At 34.4% G+C, this 14,835-nt stretch overlaps 3 protein-coding genes across 4 annotated transcripts; 2 read left to right on the forward strand and 1 right to left on the reverse strand.

Moving 5' to 3' along the window:
- Positions 1 to 3: 3 nt before the first annotated feature.
- On the reverse strand, positions 4 to 1,882 carry LOC111308832 (cysteine protease RD19A-like). Its single transcript, XM_022907479.2, has 4 exons — positions 1,379 to 1,882; positions 1,165 to 1,284; positions 559 to 805; positions 4 to 434 (listed from the first exon to the last, which is right to left on the reverse strand). The coding sequence occupies exons 1-4, from the start codon at positions 1,853 to 1,855 to the stop codon at positions 157 to 159; spliced, it is 1,122 nt and encodes a 373-aa protein (XP_022763214.2). The 5' UTR covers positions 1,856 to 1,882; the 3' UTR covers positions 4 to 156.
- Positions 1,883 to 5,651: 3,769 nt separating this feature from the next.
- On the forward strand, positions 5,652 to 9,037 carry LOC111308834 (purple acid phosphatase 2-like). Its single transcript, XM_022907481.2, has 8 exons — positions 5,652 to 5,868; positions 6,113 to 6,313; positions 6,542 to 6,653; positions 6,997 to 7,226; positions 7,646 to 7,784; positions 7,882 to 8,102; positions 8,324 to 8,445; positions 8,552 to 9,037. The coding sequence occupies exons 1-8, from the start codon at positions 5,653 to 5,655 to the stop codon at positions 8,745 to 8,747; spliced, it is 1,437 nt and encodes a 478-aa protein (XP_022763216.1). The 5' UTR covers position 5,652; the 3' UTR covers positions 8,748 to 9,037.
- A 711-nt stretch (positions 9,038 to 9,748) lies between these two features.
- LOC111308833 (uncharacterized) lies at positions 9,749 to 14,828 on the forward strand. 2 transcript variants are annotated; one of them, XM_089746016.1, is made up of 13 exons: positions 9,749 to 9,881; positions 9,960 to 10,299; positions 10,518 to 10,627; positions 10,867 to 10,936; positions 11,284 to 11,431; positions 11,552 to 11,689; positions 12,411 to 12,550; positions 12,855 to 12,902; positions 13,411 to 13,521; positions 13,614 to 13,795; positions 13,871 to 13,992; positions 14,168 to 14,244; positions 14,329 to 14,828. In XM_089746016.1, exons 2-13 carry the CDS (start codon positions 10,048 to 10,050, stop codon positions 14,437 to 14,439), a joined length of 1,509 nt encoding a protein of 502 aa, XP_089602142.1. In that variant the 5' UTR covers positions 9,749 to 9,881; positions 9,960 to 10,047; the 3' UTR covers positions 14,440 to 14,828. The 2 variants fall into 2 exon arrangements, with proteins under 2 accessions (XP_089602142.1, XP_022763215.1); XM_022907480.2 differs by having other exon boundaries at positions 9,749 to 10,299.
- The last annotated feature ends 7 nt before the right edge of the window (positions 14,829 to 14,835 follow it).

Here is a 14,835-nt window from a genome sequence, read left to right on the forward strand (position 1 = left end):
CGGTGGAACATGAAAAAGGGTAATTAAAAACATTTTAAGTTGTTTTAAACTACAATTTGAAACATGAGAAATTTAAAGCTTATGTTAGCATCCACGTTCCCAAGTAATTGTAACATGAAATATACAAAACAACTGGTGTAATGAACAACTCGTACGCTACTCAGAGTTGGTATTAACAGCAGCAACTGTTGATACCATGGAGTCAACTCCACAAATATTGCGACCCCTGCAGATTTTATAGAATCCATTCTCTCCCCAGTTTTCTCCCCATGAGTTCTTTATGATCCAGTATGGCTTATCCTTCATGCGAACTGGAGCATAGCCAGCTGAACCATACCCCACCAACAATACTCCATGATCAAGTCGCTTTGAGCAAATATAAGGGCATGAAACTCCCCCAATGTATGTCTGCATGAACACTGCATTGATAGCCACTGCATTCAAACAAAGAAACAGATAAGGACAATGAAAACCATTAAAAGCAATAACGTTAGTAGGTAAGAAAAGCAAAATAATAATAAAAAGAAAGATTACTACTAATAAACTTATATCATTTACCCGCAAGAGGACCATTCTTCACAAGATTAGCAGCAATTTGATCCTCATCCAAAGAAACAACACTGAAGTTGGCCACTTTTGCAGCAATCTTGGTCTTGTCAAATTTGCAGGTCCCACGATCAGTGCCAGTGTAGGGGTAGTCCTCCTCACGCATAAGTCCACCAGCTTTGAGGGTATACTCAAAAGCACTATTCATGAGCCCACCATTGCATCCAGAATCACAAGAACCTGCTTCCGCGGGATCACACTGCAAACCAAAGAGTATAAAAATAACCCTTTAACGTTGTAGTTTCTTAATCATTGTATTTAGCAATTAGTATTGCTACAATTACCTCAGAAGCTTTACTACTAATATGAATTATGATAAAACAAAGGAAAAAACAATCATTAACACAAAAAAAATTCGAAATTTTGGATCCAATTGCAACCTTCCAAGGTAAATATACATACCCATCGGTATAAACTAAAGATCAAATGAGCATGTAAATGAAGAAAGTTGAAATTTAAATGAATGTAATTAAAATTAGCATTTGCGATCTCAACCCATAAATCCAAAGCATACATACACATTAAGAACATTAAAAAAGAAAGTAAAAGAAATCTAACCTCATGATCACAATCCACGAGCTGTTGCTCGCTGAGGCTCACGAGTTTCCCAGTTGCCAAAAAGTTAGCACCTTCCAAAGCTCCTGTTGTACTAAAAGACCAGCATGATCCACATGAACCCTAACCACCAAAAAATAAAAAATAAAAAACTTGACGCAATTCGTTTATTTAAAAAAAAAAAGGCCAATTTTTCAATTTTTTAAAAATAAAAAACCTGATTTTTGACGGGTGTAACGGCGCCTTTTTCTATCCAGTCAAAATCTTCAGGCAAATCATCGGTGGGCAAAATCGGTGCCTCATTCGCATCTTTAGGCAGTCTCAATCTCCTCAATCCCAAATATGTCCTCCTGAACTCGCTCGGAGTCAAATCAGAGAACTGAGTCACTCCATGCGTCGCAGACGGGTCAAGCTTCTGATGACGCGCCGCTCGTCTCAGGTTAGCTTGAAAAACCTTGAACCTATAATCATGCTCCAGCTGCGACCCGTACGATTTCTTGAACCGTTTCTTGAATAGCGAGAAGTGATGCTCTGCGGTCAAGTGCTGTGGCTCGGCTCCATCGTGACCGTCTGTTACCTGCCTGATCAACGGATCAACTTCCAATCCTTCGGCCGAGAAAGTCTCCGTAGAAATCACGCCAACGAAGAAAAAGGAGAAACAAACAAACAGAGAAACAACAATGCGATGATCCATTTTTTTTTCTTTCTTAAATCGAAAGTTGAAAAAAAAAGGGGAAACCAAGGTACCTTTTTTTATAGAAACATCAATGCGGTACTTCCAAATTCAAAACTAACAGTCGTAGGGGTATTTTAGGGATTTTGGAAAGATTGCTTAGGTGTGAGGGAAAGGATAGCCAACGGGGGGAAGATACGTCGTGGAATGGAGTGCTGCTGTTGAATGGTAGTTGCTCTTGAATTTTGAGCTGTTCTTAACCGTTGAAGGAAATTGGATTCCGCGAAATATGGCGAAGAGGTTGGGTTGGTTCGATTTGGATCGGGGAATTTGGGGTTACCTTTTACACTTTTTTTTAGAGTTTATTATATTTTTATACTTGAATTTTAAAAAATATATAAATTAAATAATAATTTATATATTTTTTAATAAAATTTAAATTCATTAAACAGATGTACAACTCTTTTATTATACAATATCATAAAACTTATATCAAATAAGATTTTTTTTTTTTTATTATGCTCATCACAATAAGACGTATTAATTTTTTAGAGAGTATTAACTCTCAAAAAATTCAGTAATAATTTATTTCTTAAACGTTCATAAAATGAATAATATGCATTTTAATTTTTTAAATAATGAGATTTTGTTATAAAACAAAAAACACTTCTTAAATGCAACTATAATTTTCAAATTATTCAAATAAAATACAAAATAATGTATTGAAAGAATTTTGAAAATTTGGATTTTAATTGGTACAAATGAAAGATGAAGCCTTAAATTTTGGTCTTGTAATATTTTGCCATGAATCTCCTAATTCATTTTGCATCAATAATTAGGTAAGCTTAATGAAATATGTAGACTTATACATATATATACATTTGTCATAGATATTTATGATAGTAATTAGGTAGGTTCATCGTTCAAGAATTGTGGCCACCAAACATTAATAAGCAAATTGTTCATACTATATTGGTCATAATTTTAGGAATAACTTATCCCATGCAAATTATTCATTATCCAAACAACATTCTCTTCATTTTCAAGTTGTCTCCTTTAGCTTTGTGCCGGCTTTTGCATTTGCTTAGGGGCAGGGCCATGGCCGGTGGCTTGAACCATCCATAGTAAGATAATGCGAAATGATGACTACCAAATCCCTAAAAAATACAAGTATTCCAATTCATATTGTGGTAGGGCCAAGATTTGCTATCGGCTCAGAGGCCCAAGGCGCTCACAGTTTCTGTCCATGCTTCATCTAGGCTGGCCCAATCTTGGCTTATCAGATTAGACCCAAAAGAATGAGGTTAGCACCTCATCCTTTCTCTTTTAGAGACACGTCGTTAGTTCTAAAAGTGCTCTACCTGTTGTTAATTAGGCAACAACTACCATTATTAACATTTGTGGTTTGCAATCATCAACTTTTGGAATACCTTTTTTTTTCCATGCTTTTTCTAAGAGGATTTTATATTATATTACCATGCACTTTAACAAAGAAATGAAAAAGTTTCCAAAGTGCGACCATAATTTGAGTGATAATGGTTTCTCTTGGAGGTTAGATATGAATAACTACAAGGTCAATACATCATTAATGATATTCACATGTGTAGATTCCATTCATAAATTGTGAATGACGATTAAAGTTGTGTTAAAAATTGAATATAAAATTAAATTTAATTAGTTTAATTATTTTTAAGGAAGGCATGTGGATACGTAACCTCAATTCTCTGCGTTTGACCCCTTATAAATTAAAAAAATATGACCAAAAAAAAGAAAGTTTGACTGCCACATATACATCCGCTAGGATTTGGGAAGCAATCTTAAGCGAAGAAAGAGAGGAAAACCAAGCCGTGAAGCTGTTCCTTTTAGGACGAGTTGAAAAGCCCAACCAATGCGAGAAAAGTCAATAACGAAACGAATCTCGATACGCGCACATTCAAAAAAAGTGAGCCTGAAGTGATAGCTCACTAATCAGGGACCAACCATTTTGGGTCGGTCAACGAAGCGTTCTGGTCCGGTGCTTGCTGCCCTTGCTCTCCTACCTGAAGTGATAGCTCACTAATCAGGGACCAACCATTTTGGATCGGTCAACGAAGCGTTCTGGTCCGGTGCTTGCTGCCCTTGCTCTCCAACCTGCCCTTCCCACATCGTTTGGGCCACTTTTCTTCTCCGCATCTCTCGAACGTGTCCTTCACATCCTCCACACAAGCAAACAAGGTATTCGACGGGTTTCAATGTGTTAGGCACGAATCATAAAGGAGAGTAAAAAGCAAGGACAAGATTCTTTCCACAAAGTGATTAAAAAAAAGAGGATATGATTAAAACGCATCTTAGAGCTTACGTGGGGATACAAAAATATCATATTGGAATATAAAATACTATAATCACTACTTTTTTTTTTCTATTTGAAAAAAACCGAGGTATATGTTTTTTTTTTAATCAAGGCATCTATAAATTATATATTATTTTTATCAAATAATATTTTTATCAAAATTAAAATGAGACAATATAATAATTACATAATTTTTTTTTTAATAAATATTGTCTAACTAACCTTTTTTTAGAGTACATTTTTTATTAACAGTGCAATTAAGAGAATAAATAACAAAAACATCTTTCAGAAAACAATCATTAAAAAATCTAAAATCTATAATTATCACTAATGTTTTATGTTTTTTTAAAACACTTGAGTAAAAATGTTTTGTTTTAGTGTTAAATTAGTAAAAATCATATGATGAATAATTACTAATTTGGGAGTGATAATATGTATGAACTAGTTTATAATTTTTTAACGAAGAAAGAAAATGTATTGTTGGCAGGATAATATTTCACATATGATTTTTTATTATAATTTTATAATTAATTATTTAAAAATTTATCATTTAAAAATTTAAATTCTACATAATTTTTTATGTACTCTTCGCAGTACTAAACTATAAATAATTAGTTATATTTTAAGTAAGATGAAACGCTCCCTAGTTGTAGCTGGCTAATTAAATGCTAAAGCTTTTCTAATGTACACTGCCCTATTCTAGAAAAATGGGAAAATTCAATGCATCGATGATGTGAGTTGGTAAATAAAAAAAAGGATGGTAACATCACTTTAGTTTAGATTTGATTTGATTTTTTATAAAATTATATAATATTATAAAAATTTAAAATTAAAATTAAAATTAAAATTTTATTTGATTTGAATTAAATTTATCAATTTATAATTTATATATATAATTTTAATATATTTAAATAAATTTTAATATAAAATTATTATTTTATAAAAATTTAAAATATTTATAAATTAAAAAATATACATAATTCGATTTGATTAAATTTTTTTATTTAAAATTTGATTCAAATCTAAAATATATATTTAATATATAAACTTGATCAAAACTAAATAAAAAAATTTCAAAATCAAATCAGACACTATTAATTTCAAATCAATTTTCAAATTTTTTCGATTTTTTCTCATTTTTAATTAAACATGTTCACAGCTCACCACAAATCCAAAGGTGGCATGATCATAATATCCCTTGAAATCCAATGGTGAGTGATGCAGTGACAACCCGATAGCATGTTGAACAACATTGCAGCAAGGACTACCAGAACCCATCTCAGAAAATAAAATATCAGTTTTACCTTTCTTGGTAACTCCAAAGTCCAAAACAGTATGACAAGTCAAATGCTGTTAGGAAATAATTTTATCAAGTTTTCTTTCCTTAATAGCTTTGAGTGATATGTTATAATTTTTGTAACCCGAATATTCTTGGTATCGTATTCTGTTGCCCATTCTTCGCATTTTTTTTTTATTTCGTATAAATAGCATGACTTACAACAGTTTGGCTTTGAAGATAACATTAATGGGTTCTTTTTATTTTTGTATGGCAGCCTTTATTGTTTTAACATTGGTTTTTAATTCAGTAGTGTTCTCTAATGGAGGAAAAACCAGCATCTATGTCAGGAAGATGGAAAAAACTGTTGATATGCCTCTGGAAAGTGATGTCTTTCGAGTCCCTTCTGGTTATAATGCACCTCAACAGGTACTTCCTTGTTTCTCCTTCTTTTTTTTTTTTTTTTTTTTTTCTGTTTTTATCAATAATTTTCTTTTGTTATTGCTCTCTGTTGGTCTTGATTGCTATTTCTTGTTCTTGGATAAAAACTAGAAAAAAGAAAAAAAAAGCTTTGGTTATTGCATTTATTCAAATGCATTTTTTTTAAAAGGGTTGTTTGACATTTATCTAAATTTGACTTTATTTGGATGTTTTGTCATGTCCTGAATTTAAGGTTCATATAACACAAGGAGATCATGTCGGAAAAGCTGTGATTGTTTCATGGGTGACCGAGGATGAACCAGGCTCCAGTACGGTGCTTTACTGGAGTGAGAACAGCAAGCATAAGAAAAAGGCAGAGGGCCAATTCACAACCTATAAATTCTACAATTACACCTCTGGTTTCATTCATCACTGCACCATCGGAAATCTGGAGGTATAATTGAATCCTTTCTAGCTTGTACGATCTAATTGTTTCATAGGAATTGCTGCATTCATAATTTCCCTGTTACAGTTCTGTTTTATGCCTGTAAGACTTTAATCTATACTCTTTCTTCTGGATAAAACTAAAAGTACTGAGCATTATAAATTCTTAACGAGTACTATCAGTGTGACTGTGATACTTGGTTTTCAATTCTGAGTCTCTTTATTTGTTTGTGTACAGCACAACACCAAATACTACTATGTGGTTGGCGTTGGTCATAATATGCGAAAATTCTGGTTTACAACTCCTCCTAAAGTTGGTCCAGACGTTCCATATACATTCGGTCTCATTGGTAAGTGAAAGCTTGCTAACTATTTTGATTTGGTTGATTTACTGCTGTAAATAGTCCACAGTCTCTATAGTTTCTCATAGTTCAAGAGGTTACTGGTTAGAATTTTGAAGTATAATTAAAAAGGAGAGATGACATTCACTAGTACTGCAACATGTATGAAGCTTTGAACTTGGAACTCTATTATTTGATCTTCACGATAATTCTATAATTCTGGGCTTCTCTTGTTTGTGTCGTTGCTGGCTTGCTGCTCTATATTGGGATGTCTTTTCTTTGTACTTTGAGTAAATATGTATTGCTTATGTTTAGATGTTCTGATGTATTGGAATTGGAAATCACTGTGCAGGGGATTTAGGACAGACTTTTGATTCAAATAGCACACTAACTCATTATGAACAAAACCCGAAGAAAGGCCAAACTGTATTGTTTGTTGGGGATCTTTCTTACGCAGATAACTATCCCTATCATGATAATGGAAGATGGGATACATGGGCAAGGTTTGTTGAGAGAAGTGCTGCATATCAACCATGGATATGGACTGCAGGGAATCATGAAATTGACTTTGCCCCTGAAATTGTAAGCATTCATTCTTTTGATGTGATTAACTTCTAAACACCATGATCTTTTCTTGTCTGGAATCCTCCTTTGTAGATTAATCCTCCATTTGGCAGCCAATAATTGTGATTAACTTGTAGAAACTATGAGCTTTTTTCCTATGGAATCCTCCATTTGGCAGCCGATGACTATCCTCCACCTCCTTTGTTTGGTTACCCAATGACAGAAGGGACACGAGTTTTAAGAAAGCAATGGATGCTCTCCCTTCTCTGGGACTAATCTACTCAAAAAAGCAGTGCAGATGCTTTTCTTTGTTTTGATTTTCATCTGTAGCTTTGTCTGATTTATGTCATCTTTATTCTTTACTACTTTGTCCTTGAACCCTCAAATACTGCTGGCAGAGTGAACTGGTAACAACATGATTATGGTTCTGTTTGCAGGGTGAAACAACGCCTTTTAAGCCTTACACTCATCGTTATCATGTTCCTTATCGAGCATCAAAAAGTACAGCTCCCTTATGGTACTCAATAAAGAGAGCTTCGGCTTATATCATAGTCTTGTCTTCATATTCTGCATATGGTAAAGAATATAAATCTTTCGCATAATTGAAGAAGTGAATGGTATAGCATAGATGTTTGCTGGATCCATCTGGTAACTATCTACAATTTTTCCACAGGTAAATACACTCCTCAGAACCAGTGGCTTGAACAGGAGCTGCCAAAAGTTAACAGGAGAGAAACACCATGGTTAATTGTTCTTATGCATTCCCCATGGTACAATAGCTACAACTACCATTACATGGAAGGAGAAACCATGAGAGTAATGTATGAGCCGTGGTTTGTGCGGTACAAAGTTGATGTTGTATTTGCTGGTCATGTCCATGCCTATGAGCGATCTGTAAGCCCTTTGTCCATATTATTTGGTTCTGCAATCTGCAGTGTGCGCGAGTAGCAACTAAATTTGAGTAAAATTACTTCATTCACAGCTTTTAAAGTCTTAAGAGAGCTGTTGATTGCCTGAAATTCTTTTAAAATGATTATCCACCATATCATAGGATGCTCATCGAAAGAGTTTCTTCTGAAGTTACTTGATTACTGATTTATGTATGTATATTACAGGAACGTGTATCCAACATCGCATACAATATCATAAATGGTATGTGCACTCCTGTGAAGGATCAATCTGCACCTGTATACATCACTATTGGTGATGGAGGGAATATTGAAGGCTTAGCAACCAGGTAAAGATTGTTCTTATATTATATTATACATTGCTCTTCTCTCGTGTGGTGGTTTCATGCATGATTGTTTCGGCTTTGATGTCAATGTCGTTTTTTGTAATTGTAGCATGAGCGAGCCACAGCCAGCATATTCTGCTTATCGTGAAGCCAGTTTTGGTCATGCCATTTTTGATATCAAGAACCGCACTCATGCTCATTATAGTTGGCACCGCAACCATGATGGATTTGCCGTTGAAGCTGATTCAATGTGGTTTTTCAACAGATTCTGGCATCCAGTTGATGAGTCTCCAACCTCTCAATGAGGTTAACATGTTCTTTTCCATTTTAAAATTTTTCTTGTAACCTTTTCAAAAAATAAAATACAGAATTACAATCAATAAAATTTGTCTTGTACCCTTTTTAAAATTAAAATACAGAATTACAGTCAGTAGGATGGCGTAGCCGAGTAGTTAGTCCTCCATGTCTGACCTTTGCTGTGGAGAATCTGGAAATGTATGTTTAAAGATAAAGGAAAATAATCTAATGTAACTTTGGTGGTACGGTTCTTGTAATTCCACCAATAGGATTAAAGGGCTGAGTTTGTTTTTACACACTAATAATAAAATTTTTTAATTTAATAAACGACATTAAAAAATATCATATATTTCATTTAATTTTTAGTATTATTACAAGATGGAGTTGATCCGGCTATGTTTGAGTTGTCTAATTAAGTTATATAAATATAATATTTTATTATGATTATAAGTTTTATTATAAATGTAATTTTAAAAAAAATCAATAAATTAATGAGGAATAAAAGAACATGTGGCTACACATTAATTTTGCTCTTTAAATTTAAAAATTCCACGGTCATGCGTGGAAAAATATTACGAATAAATTCCTTTTATTTCCCTTCACCTAAACTATTTTCTAAAAAGAAATCCTTTTATTTTTTTTTCAAATATTAAATCTTTAAATTGAAGAGAAAAATAGAGACCTGGGCTGGGCCTCACCTAATTGAAATGAGGGAGATTGGAATTGGACTACCGACATTATAAGGGAAGCCCAAGCCCAACCCTAACTACTTGGTACTATTCATTTGTCAGCAATTTGAGCTGTCAGAGACTCAGAACAGAAAGCGCCCGAAAAGAAAAAAGATTCATATTTTTTTTAATTGACTTCGAAAAAAAGTCAAAATATTTTTCATGGACAACGCCAACGCCAACGCCGATTATTTCTTTCTTAATTTATAAAAAAAAAATTTGATTTCTTTTAATAATTAATAATGAAATAATTTAAGTAGTCGGTACTTCTTTATGGGGGCGGGTTTGTAAAGGGTAAACCAGTAAAAAACAAAATGTCGTCTTTTCGTCTCAGTTTCATTTGATTTGAGATCCAATTCCAAGTTCCAAATTCCAAAGCCTAGTTTTCAACTTTGAACATCCCAAGAGCCAAAGGTCTTTGGTATTGGTTTCTACATGCAAATTTACATCTACTATTTTTCCCTAACTCAAATCGATCTTGTTCCTGATCAGTGATTATAAGCCGCTTTCTTCGATCCTCGTGGCCCGTTGATTTCCGGTGAACGGTCTCTGATGAAGCGGCCACAGCCGGTCTAATACAATGGCGGAAGATACAATCACGAACAACTGCTCCAAGGAAGGCGGAGCTACCGAAACTGAAAATAACAACAATTGTGTTAACGGCACCGGTAACGGTACCAATAAAATCAATATAGAGAAAGCGAATGTGAAGGATCCGGAAATTTTCAGTTGCTTGCTTCAACCGGCCACTTCCGATTCCGATCTCGATTACGTTGGTATTCGCCGATTTCTTCTCGCTCGCAAAGCCGAGTCCGGTTTTCATTGCCGACTTGTAAGCTATATTTTTATTGTCAATTCGGTTTCGTTTATGTGTACGTTTTAGTTGCGGATCTGTGTTTTGATTGTTTGCGAGCATGATTTTGAGCTAGTTTTAGGGGAATTATGGAGCCAGTTTTAATATTCAATTTATTTGTATTTAAATGGAACCTTTTAACTTCGTTTCATTGTTTTTGGTCTAAAATTTGGCTTAATCTGCTGATTTATTTGAAGGATTGGAGATGTAATGGAAAAGGTTATGTGGCTTATCGAAATTACATTCGTAGGCCAAGAAACTGGGAAAATTTGCAAATACCAAGCCACTCGAGCACTCCTGGAAACAGGTACTAAAATTTATCCGGAACTTTCCTTTTTTTAATATTAATTTATTTGCTTCACGAACTGAGGCTACCAATTGCAGTCACATTTGTTAGATTGAATGTATGGTAGTGGCAAAATTATGTAGAGGCTAGGGCTAAGGATGTTTTATGAACGACCGACTGCTAATTTTGTGAGTGTTGTTTTAAAATTTATGTTTTTATACGATTCTGACATCAGGGTAATTTACTGGTTGATGCATCAGTGGGCGATGGATTTCAACTCCAAGTCCACTCTCGCATTTGTTCGAGTTGGAAAGCTGGAACTCTAGCAAGGTATGTACAAGACTACTAATTTTAGCATGCGATTTTTTGTTCTCAATCAGTTTGGGGCATGTGGTTATGTTTTTAATTTTCATCATGTATTGCTCCTGAAATCAGAGAGTAGTTCTTTTGATATTTTTCTGATCACTTTTAAAGTTGACTCATTCATCATGTTCTTGATGATGAAAATGAAAGAAAAGAAGATCTTAATTTTCTCATCCATCAAAAAGGAACTTCTTGGATATCAAGAGCTTGAAACTTATTTGTTTTCATGTTGCAGTTCTTATAAGATTTTAACCTTGATTTAAATAGGCCTTTAAAAGAATTGAGGAGAGTTGCATACTTTTTCATCCTTTCAGGATTTACGAAGTGGCACGCTGGCTTCAAATCATAGAACAAGTTTCAGCTCTAGCATGAGTGATAGTGATCGCCCACGACGTCAAGGAGATGAACCTGCATATTCTTTTGTAGGAATGCACTGCATCTTTGATCAGTGCAAAGCAGCTGGTACCTACCTTTTTTTAAATCTTTAATGCAGTCTAGACCTCTTTCTTCTTTGTCATACTATTTTGCTCGGTGGACTTAAATCTTTCTAAAATGAAGCTATATGTTTGGTCTTATATGCAGTAACTGTTTTGAAGTTTGGGCACATGAGTTCTGATCTACTTGCATATGGGGCATCAGATGGGACTTTAACAGTTTGCACTGTCACTGAGCCACCTTCAGTTATCAAGCAATTAAAAGGGCATTCAAAAGATGTCACAGGTTGGATTAACTGGTATTGTTTTGTAGTCTTTCTTATAACTTAGACTAAAGTATTTGTAGCCATGCTATCTGCTAATTTCTTTCATTTAACGAGATCATGGTCAAGTTCAGGTGTGATTTACTTCGTCCATTCCAGTTTCTTTATTTTCTCTTTGGAGTTTTTGTGGAATTGAACTAGGCCAGAAAGGTAGACACTTATACTCCATATTGTGAAGGTTCTTTCACAGTTTAAGCTGAATCAGTGAGATACTGGAATGTCTTGTGGCTCTGTTTAGGAATTTGTTACTAAACAATAAATCAAGTTAGAAGACTTTCAGATCTTAGTTTTCTTAAAAACAATTTGTGACAGTGGGTTCAGAACTGCTTGTCATTTTGTATCTGCTAGGAACCTTATTTTCATATAGAAGGTGAAAAAAAGTGGTGAAGCATCCATCATTATGGTACCTAAGATGGCACCTAATGGCTTGTTGTGGCAATCATCCACTTAACCTAATCTTTAAACAATTTGTTTTACATATAACCCAATCTTTAAACAATTAGTTTTACATATCCCTCTTGATATAAAATGGATGCTAATTTACCTTCTACACATTGTTGATAGTCTCATTAAATTTCTAGATGTCAGTAACTAAGATTTTGTTTTATTTTGATAACTATGATTCTAGAAGATTTGTATCTACTGTTTATTAACTATGTTTCTGATTTGCCACTGCATTATCAGATTTTGACTTCTCATCAAACAATCAATATATTGCATCATCGTCAATGGATAAAACTGTGCGAGTATGGGAGTTATTGAAAGGCCTTTGCATTCGAGTAATATATGGAGTCTCTTCACAAATGTGTATTCGCTTTCATCCTGTAAGTGCATATAAGCATTTATAATTCATCCCTTTCAAGTTATGGAAATTTTTTATGGTTATTTCTTCTGCATTTGCTTGTTATCAATAATCAAGAAACAAATTCTGTTGCAGCCTGTAACCAAGATTGCTTGGTTTATCTGAACTAATTTTCATTAAGTGAGGCTGCAATAAAACCATTCCATCTCTCATTTAACTATAATGTATATCTTGAAAAATTTTGCAGATGTAAAGGCTTATGTATGTTCTATTTTAAGTTAATTGGTAACTAAAATGTTTCTTCTCTGTTCTTTTCATGGCTGCAGGTAAATAACAACTTTCTTTCAGTTGGCAACGCAAATAAAGAGATCACTGTAAGTACTCGTCCATACCTTTGCTTACTCTTATTAAGAAAGTTAAAAGACAAGTATAGTTACAACTCCTAACCACAATGTGAAAAATAACTTGTTGATAGTCTCAAGTCAAACTTAATGACCAATTAGTTTGATGGATGTGATATGCTAAATGTTTTTGTCTATAATCATCACTCATCAGACTGTAGATAAGTTAGCTAAACTTATGGCTTTCTTTGTCACTGTTAAATTGTTTTTTGAATTTAGATGGTTAGCTGATGTATGAAAAGCCTCCGCCTGTTTAAAAATCTGTAATAAAATAGCTGGTTGGCTACTTCCATATATTCAAGTATTCATTAACTCCTTACATCAATGTGTGTGTGTGTGTGTGTGTGTGTGTGAATTTTCTCAGTTTTCATATTTGTGTTATCAGAAATTAGGAATCTAAGGTTCTGTCACAAACTGCATACATGTCTCCACTTCAATCAAGCCCATCATTTAATTGATAGCACTTTTTTATGTACACCAGGTCTTCAATTTCAGCACTGGGAGGATTATTACTAAATCAGTCTTTGATGGTGCGGTTACCTCAATGGACCATGACCATGCTGGTCAGCTCATTTTCTGTGGAGATGCACAGGTTTTTCTTTTATGTGTTTATGTCATAATCAGAGTAATTAAAGAAATTTGCTTTAGCTCTTTGGAAGGTTTCTAATGGGATAATATTTGCAGGGATGCATTTACTCCATAAGTATGGACTCCCACACAGGTGCATTGTCCCGATCTCACCGACATAGAAGTAGCAACAAGCAGAAATGTCCGGTTACAACTGTGCAGTACCGAAGTTTCTCTTTGCTTGCCGGGGGCCCTGTGTTGCTGACATGTACTCAAGATGGAAGTCTTTCTTTCTTTAGGTTTGTTCAAACAGCATATTTTCTACTGGTAGTCTTTATTTTGAGTAATTGATAGATGGTATGTTCGCATTGCAGTGTTGCTTTGGAAGTACAAGGTTATCTGACCCTGCGGTGCTCGCTCAAATTAAGTCCACGAATACACAGCATTCGAGCATCCTTCTGCCCTTTGCTATCCCTTGATAAGGGAGAATATATAGGTTTGTATGCCCAACTTAAATTTCGCTTAAAACATTTGACTCCATTTTCAAATCAACAAGCGTCAACTCTTTGATACTTTTGCTATACAAATTTTTCCGAAGAATCCTACATTCTGCTAACGGGACTATTATAGTTATATATCTTTGCTGACATTGTGATTATTGTGCTGTGAAGTTGCCGGGAGTGAGGATTCAAATGTCTACTTTTATGACTTAACTCGGCCGAGGCATACATGTGTAAATAAGCTGCAGGTTCTACCCTCATGTATACAGTGGATACACATCCAACTTCTTTGCTAATGTAGTCTTAACGCCTCAAATCGTTCGTGTCTGCAGGGTCATCGATTTCCAGTTATAGGAGTAGCTTGGAACCACGGAGAGAACTTGTTGGCTTCATCAGACCTTTATGGCGTTGTTATAGTATGGAAAAGAGCAAAAACAAGCTAAAGCAAACACAATTATACAGGGATAAAAGATTAAAAAATTGCTTTGAAACATATACCTGCATGGGCTGAAGAAGGAAATCAGCTTTTTGTTCAAGTGGTGAACCCTTCGAAGCATGCCGAGTGATAGTATTTCATTCTTCGTTGTCTGCGGTTGATAAGGAAACCATGTGATCATTGTTTCAGTCTCAAATTTTGTATTCATGATTTTTTTTTTATTTCATTTTCTTTAAAGGCTCAATTGCAACTGCACCTGCAAAATGATATTTGGGTAAGCCTGCCGGAAGAAAAAGGAGATAGATTAGTTGCTAAGTTGTGTTAACTCAGCCATTGCACCAAAATTGTAGAATACATTTGTTATGAATTAATTTCCTTGTCTGTGATTGATTTTAATGTGGGC

The sequence above is a fragment of the Durio zibethinus genome, chromosome 2 (genome assembly GCF_047325235.1).
Source record: "Durio zibethinus cultivar Kanyao isolate XHJ-2024 chromosome 2, ASM4732523v1, whole genome shotgun sequence".
NCBI lineage: Eukaryota > Viridiplantae > Streptophyta > Magnoliopsida > Malvales > Malvaceae > Durio > Durio zibethinus.

Excerpts from the sequence above, each read along its gene's own strand:
- LOC111308832 (XM_022907479.2), bottom strand. The coding sequence starts at position 1,855 with ATGGATCATCGCATTGTTGTTTCTCTGTTTGTTTGTTTCTCCTTTTTC. Across the intron at positions 1,285-1,378 it reads TTACACCCGTCAAAAATCAG|GGTTCATGTGGATCATGCTG; the intron begins GTTTTTTATTTT and ends TTTGGTGGTTAG. Across the intron at positions 806-1,164 it reads TCGTGGATTGTGATCATGAG|TGTGATCCCGCGGAAGCAGG; the intron begins GTTAGATTTCTT and ends TTTGGTTTGCAG.
- LOC111308834 (XM_022907481.2), top strand. The coding sequence starts at position 5,653 with ATGACTTACAACAGTTTGGCTTTGAAGATAACATTAATGGGTTCTTTT. Across the intron at positions 6,314-6,541 it reads GCACCATCGGAAATCTGGAG|CACAACACCAAATACTACTA; the intron begins GTATAATTGAAT and ends GTTTGTGTACAG. Across the intron at positions 8,446-8,551 it reads ATTGAAGGCTTAGCAACCAG|CATGAGCGAGCCACAGCCAG; the intron begins GTAAAGATTGTT and ends TTGTAATTGTAG.
- LOC111308833 (XM_022907480.2), top strand. The coding sequence starts at position 10,048 with ATGGCGGAAGATACAATCACGAACAACTGCTCCAAGGAAGGCGGAGCT. Across the intron at positions 10,628-10,866 it reads TCGAGCACTCCTGGAAACAG|TGGGCGATGGATTTCAACTC; the intron begins GTACTAAAATTT and ends TTGATGCATCAG. Across the intron at positions 11,690-12,410 it reads GCATTCAAAAGATGTCACAG|ATTTTGACTTCTCATCAAAC; the intron begins GTTGGATTAACT and ends CTGCATTATCAG.